We start from the raw sequence: 6323 nt of genomic DNA on the forward strand, positions 1-6323 counted from the left end.
TATGGTTTGCGTATGATCTCACACCCATGTGGTTTCCTCTCTCTTTCTCTGTCTATCTTTTCGTGCTACAGCAACGCGACGACTCGGACGATGACAGCTGTGCGCTCAGCGAAGCCTGGACATTCCAACACAACAGCCGACGCTGGTCGCGTGTAGACGATGCGATCGGTTTGGTCAGTGTGATAAACAACAAGCAGCAGCAGCAGCAGCGAAACTCTCACAAAGATGGCAAGGGGAGCGGCAGCGATCATGCTGCTGGATCGCAACGGCGCCACCATAACAATAACAACACGCTGCTGCGTGCGGAAGACCACGAGAAGCTGTGGCTCGAGTCGGGCGGCAAAATAACGATCGGCGTACCATCGGACACGGACTCGCAGGATGACTGCGGCACGAACGGCAGCGGTGTGCATCTGCGCCGCACCGGAAGCGAACGGCTGAAGGACGGCGCGAAGGCAATCCTGCGCCGGGTGGAGTCGATCAAATCGAGGCGCAGGAAAAAACAGAATCGCGACGGACTGATCATACTGGCGCCGCCGGCGGCACACTCGAGCGCTCACCTGTCCCCGCACCATCGTCCGGCCGGTGGCGACGGCACCGACGGGTACGGTGGGTCCGGGTTTGACATCATGTCCTACTCCAATCCTACCTCACCGCGTCCATCCGCCGAGCTGCTCGCCTTCGACGATGCGCTCGATGCGGCCGGCAACCGGCGGAAGGATCTGTTCGGGAACGATCTGCTCGGGCGCCGGAACCTGCTTCTGTCGCCTAACGTTAGCACGCCCGCCCCTGCTTGGTCGCCGCTGCACGGTGCCGACGGGAAGCGGTACACCGACCGATCGTCCCCGGGCGGCACGCTACCCTTCCGGCAACAGGTGCAGCTGCAGCAGGAGACTCGATCCGGCGACGATTCTTCCTCAATATGCAGCGAAGACAGTGGCGGCGGCGGCGGTGGACCTGACCTGAACCTGCAAACCGGTCGGTCGGACAAGATGGCGTCGCGGAAGTATCCGCGTGCAAAGAAAGCATTACGCAGCAAGGTAATTAGCAGCACGGTCGCAGACGATCAGTCCGGCAGTGGAGCGCTTTCCGACTCCGAGTGTCATGCCAAGCAGCGGCGGTCTAAAATTAAGATAGAGCTTGATTGCGACTTACCGGGGATGAACGATGGCGTTTCTACGACCACAGGGGATGGTAAAGGAGCCGGTAGAGGAGCAGGCAACAACACGCTGACCGCACCGGATACAGCGCCTTCAAAACTGCACCGCGGAGGCTCGCTAAACCTTGGCAAAGCTTCGAAGCGCTATCGGGACGCATTCAGCAATCGGTCCGTGCGGCACAGCTCTAAAACGGCAGACGACGGTGGAGAAGGTCGCTCGTCAAGCAAACGATCAACCGTAGCTCGTTGGCACAGCTTCCAGCAGCCGAAGGTATCGCCGATTGACTTGCAGCAGCAACAGCAACAACAACAGTCCGATCAGCTGGGCTTGAAAGATGATCGCAAGCATGCGCTACAGCGTGGCACGACCATAGCGCAACTAGTCAGCAGTACCACAAACAGCAGCAACGCTATGACAGTCACCTCCTGTGGCGCCATCACGACCACCGTCAGCACTATCGTCACTTCCACAACGGGCAAAGCGCACACTCTGTTGGGGCTAACTGTGGAAGGTACTCAAGGTGGCTCCACCGGCGCAGCAATGGGTCGTGGATTAGATGGTAGCGCGACGTCCGGTGCTGGACTGCGCATGTCGGAGATGTCGTGCGGGCAGCTCCTGGTCGTACGGAAGCTCGGTCTGGCCAACCTGACCGGCTACATGGAGCGGTACTGTCCCACGCACCGGTCCGGCTGGAACTGGGATTTGCCAAAGTTTATCAAGCGCATCAAAACGCCCGACTACAAAGATCGCAAGGTGTTCGGGATGCCCCTGGTGCTGAATCTGCAAAAGTACGGCAGCACCGTACCGCACACGATACGGCTAGCGTTCGGGTGGCTGGAGAAGAATGCGCTCGACCAGGTGGGACTGTTCCGGAAGCCGGGTGTCAAGTCGCGCATCGCCAAGCTAAAGTCGGTCATTGAGGCGAGCAACGATGTGGGCTGGCGCAGCGAGATGTTTGACGAGTACCATGCGTACGATGTGGCGGACCTGGTGAAGCAGTACTTTCGCGAGCTGCCCGATCCGCTGCTGACGGCAAAGCTTTCCGAAACGTTCATCGCTATATTCCAATGTAAGTGTTAAGGGTGCATGTGTGTGTGATATATCTTCCAAGATTCAAGATTCAAGATTATGATTAAAATTCAAGATTCAAGATTCAAGATTATGATTAAAATTCAAGATTCAAGGCTCAAGATTCAAGGCTCAAGATTCAAGATTCAAGATTCAAGGTTCAAGATTCAAGATTCAAGATTCAAGATTCAAGTATCAAAAATCAAGATTCAGATTGGAGATTCAAGCTTGAGATTCAAATTCGAGGTTCGAGAATCAAGATTTAGATCCAAATTCAAGATAAAAATTATTATTTAGGCCAAGTGCCAAGATTTAGATTCTAGATTAAGATTCGATGCTCGAAAATTCAAGATTAAAATTATTATTTAGGCCAAGCGCCAAGATTTAGATTCTAGATTAAGATTCGATGCTCGAAAATTCAAGATCAGGATGCACATTTTCAGAATCACGAATAAAACTCCAGATTTCTGATTCAAGGATAGTAATATATGATCCAGAGTTAAGATTTAAGACCCAAGCTTCCAGATTTCAAATTCAAGATACAAGATATAAGTGTCAAGATCCAGGTTTCAAAATTCATTACTAAAGAAGATACACATTAATATGTAGTTGGTCAACGCTTTTTTCTAACATTTCATTAAACTTTTTTTTTTATTTAGACCTACCCAACGAAGTACGAGCAGAAGCGGTCCAGTCGGCAATTCTGCTGCTCCCGGACGAACATCGCGAGGTGCTGCATCTACTGCTAACATTCCTGGAAAAGGTGGTACAAAACTCGAGCCTAAATCAAATGACCGCTAACAACCTGTCCGTCTGCTTCGCACCTTCGCTCTTCTATCTGCTGTCCGGTAATAGGTAAGTCTATCTTTGTGTGTGTGCCGATGTACCGCTGTAAACATGTTCTTACTTATTATGCATCCCCACTCTCACCTCACAGATACACTGCGGCGTCGCCGCGCAGAAAGAAAACCGGTGCCGGTTCCGGTACGCCCGACGAGAAGGAACTGTCCGAGGCAAAAGCATCACACGAGTGTCTAGCGTACATGGTGGAACACTTTCAAACGCTCTGGACAATTAGCAGCGATCAGATGCGACGCTGCAACTTCAACTACATGGACGAATCGAAACCGGTACCGCTGGCGTCGCTCGGTACGGAAATGCACGTACAGAACTGGCGCGGCTACCTGTCCGAGTCGATCAACGAGTGTCTCCGGGAGGGACGCGAACGGTAAGATAAAAAAAAATGAGTTTTTTTAAATGCTTGTGATCCGATCATCTTACTTTTTTTTCTATTTCCGTTCTTTCCAAAAGCCCCCGCGGTTGGGTGTCGCTCAGCTCGTCCGATCCGTCGGTGACCGCGTTCTTCAAGAAGGTGGGCGACGGACACCCGCTCCGCCTGTGGAAGTGCGTGACGGAGGTGGAAGCACCGCCGATGGAAGTGATACAGCACATCGTTAACGAACGACCGCTCTGGGACGCGTATCTGCTAAAGTGGCGCACGATCGAGCAGCTGGACCAGGACACCGACGTCTTCCAGTATGCGTGCGGCCAACCCGTCACGGAGTACTGTGTCGTTAGGTACGTTCTTTCACGCCTGCACACGCTTGGATCGGGAAACTGTGTTTAATCAAAATGATGCATTTCTCTCAACTTCTCTCGGCTAGGCAATGGAAAAATGATCTTCCCCGTGGGGCCTGCGTGATAGTGGAGGTGTCGATATCGCACGAAAATGCCACCACGCTGCTAGGGGGAGTGAACGGTGTTGTGCTGGCCTCGCGGTACCTAATCGAACCCTGCGGCAGTGGCAAGTGCAAGCTAATGCATCTATCGCGCGTAGACATGAAGTAAGATTGCTTTCGAGCCAAGTTTTTAACCCCTTGCCACTGATCATAAGCGTGTCTTTCCTTCTTTACACTTTACAGAGGCCGTACGCCCGACTGGTACAACAAAAACTACGGACACATTTGTCAGCAATATCTTTCGAAGATCAAAAAGTTCTTTGAACACTGCACCGAGGGACCTGAAACGAAAGTATAATAGCATCATCACAAAACGGAGTTGGAGCTCAGTGTTCACAGACACACACATACTGTCTAAACCCTCCACGCCCTCCACCCGAGACCCGAGATATTATATCTTTAATGCGATTTGTACGAGGGGTTGTTAGAAAGACACTAGAAAGATACACATACGCGTCACACTCATACAAAGAAGACAGTCTGACACAGACAGGGAGAAAGTGTAATCTCATACAGGAAACAAAGATACACAATATTTATATCTTTGCTGTACCATTTTTGCATGTAAAAACAACACAGAGGTATGTGGTGTGATGGATTGATGGAAAACCTTTTAACCCTTTTTGCTATAAATCCAGCCAAACACACACACACGCAGACACAAAAAGACCGCACAAACAATATTAAAACACGCCCCGAGGAAACGTGAAACATATACAAGAAGATGCGCACGAGTGAAAGAACCAACCAGTTGATTGTCCTAAAACATTCCAGAACATTTCATTACCAAGTGCCTAATGTAACCAACTCACAAAACAAAACAAAACAAAACAAGAAAGGAACAAACTAATAATATTAAATGTTTGGTAGTTGACGGTAGAAAAGGGAAAAACAAACGTTAGTTAAAGAAAAACACAGACGGAAAAGGCAAACAATTAAAGACACGAAAGAAGCGACACAAACTCTTGTGTTGAAAGCAAAAGGGGAGAAAACAAAACAATTGTTATCGAAGCACAACGTTTTTTTTTTTTTTGCTTCTTCTGCGCTCTTTGATAAGCGTCTGGTGAAACTTTTGCGCAATCCTTTCGCGCCCTACCAATGACACCCTGCACTGCAGCCTCCCCGCCTTTCGTACAGCAGTCAGCAGAGAGAGAGAGAGAGAGAAAGAGAGAAAGATGGAAGGATATATAAATCTTTTTTTTTGTATATCGTTTATAGCAGCACACACACATACATACATACATACACACGCAACAACTAAAACTAGTCCAAACACAAAACTTAACCAATATTTAGCAAAGCCTGTTTTTGTTTGTTTTTATTAATAATATACGAAAAAGATATGTTTTTAATGGTAATTATCTTCTGTACATTGCAACCCTCCAATATCTCCCTCACACATTCTACCACCAGCTGAAGAAGAAAAAACGACATATGTGTAAAAAGCAAGGCGAGTTCCAGCAAGAGTTTATCTTCATGTTTTTGTACCATTATTAAGAGCATTATTGTGTAGATAGTATTATCATAAGTTACTGTTAAGTTGTTTTTTTTTGTCCACTTACAATGTAAAGTACACGTACAAGACGGCGCATGTGTTGTTAACAATACAGTAAAAAGGAGCAATCTATCACATTTATTTAGTGTTGCGTGTTGAAGCGTACCAGAAAGGGCGCAATGGATGATAGAGAACGAGGAAAAAGATTACCAAACACTCCAAAAACAAAGCATAAAAAACGACAAAAACCGAAATACAAACACAAACATCCTTACCCGGGACCAACCAAACTGTAATACAGAGAAGAGCAACAGAAGAAGGTGAACTAAACGTCGATTGGGTTGAGAAAGATTTGCTTTAGAAAAGAACTATTTCGGACCCTAAGTAACCCGCTGTTCCCGCGTTGTTGTCCCGCGCTGTCTTTTATCTGGTTGTTGTATTGATGGAACAAAATGAGACAAATATTTAAAATGCTATCAAACAAACAAAAAACCCTAATAATAAAAACGATAAAAAAACGGTCAGTTAAAAAGCGAACAAGACACAGGACGGTGAGGCGAACGTGAAAAAGGATTCGGCAATTATTGTTCAACAAAACAAACACAGCAGCAGTCACAGAGAGAGAGAGAGAGAGAGAGAGAGAGAGAGAGAGAGAGAGAGAGAGAGAGAGAGAGAGAGGGAGAGGGAGAGGGAGTAGAGTAAAGCGGTAAAACGTATTTCAAATGGTGCATTATTATATAAAACATCATCGCTCTAACCTCTGGTTAGTGGTTAGAAGTCAGTTAAATAAAAGAAATGAAAAAATGAAATATTATTCAAAGCAAAACAAAAGCATGGGGCTGACCAGCATGGAGGAAATGT

The 6323-nt window shown here is 47.7% G+C and overlaps 1 protein-coding gene across 4 annotated transcripts in view; it reads left to right on the forward strand.

Annotated features, from left to right (window-relative positions):
* LOC121592463 overlaps positions 1-5143 on the forward strand; it is a 31997-nt gene extending 26854 nt beyond the window's left edge. For all 4 annotated transcript variants that reach the window (XM_041913916.1, XM_041913914.1, XM_041913915.1 and 1 more), the window contains 6 exons: positions 72-2229; positions 2888-3083; positions 3166-3456; positions 3540-3806; positions 3893-4072; positions 4151-5143. In XM_041913916.1, coding sequence (XP_041769850.1) covers positions 72-2229; positions 2888-3083; positions 3166-3456; positions 3540-3806; positions 3893-4072; positions 4151-4265 — 3207 coding nt within the window. In that variant the 3' untranslated portion in view covers positions 4266-5143. The remainder of the gene's footprint in view (positions 1-71; positions 2230-2887; positions 3084-3165; positions 3457-3539; positions 3807-3892; positions 4073-4150) is intronic.
* The last annotated feature ends 1180 nt before the right edge of the window (positions 5144-6323 follow it).

Source organism: Anopheles merus, chromosome 2L, assembly GCF_017562075.2.
Source record: "Anopheles merus strain MAF chromosome 2L, AmerM5.1, whole genome shotgun sequence".
Lineage (NCBI taxonomy): Eukaryota > Metazoa > Arthropoda > Insecta > Diptera > Culicidae > Anopheles > Anopheles merus.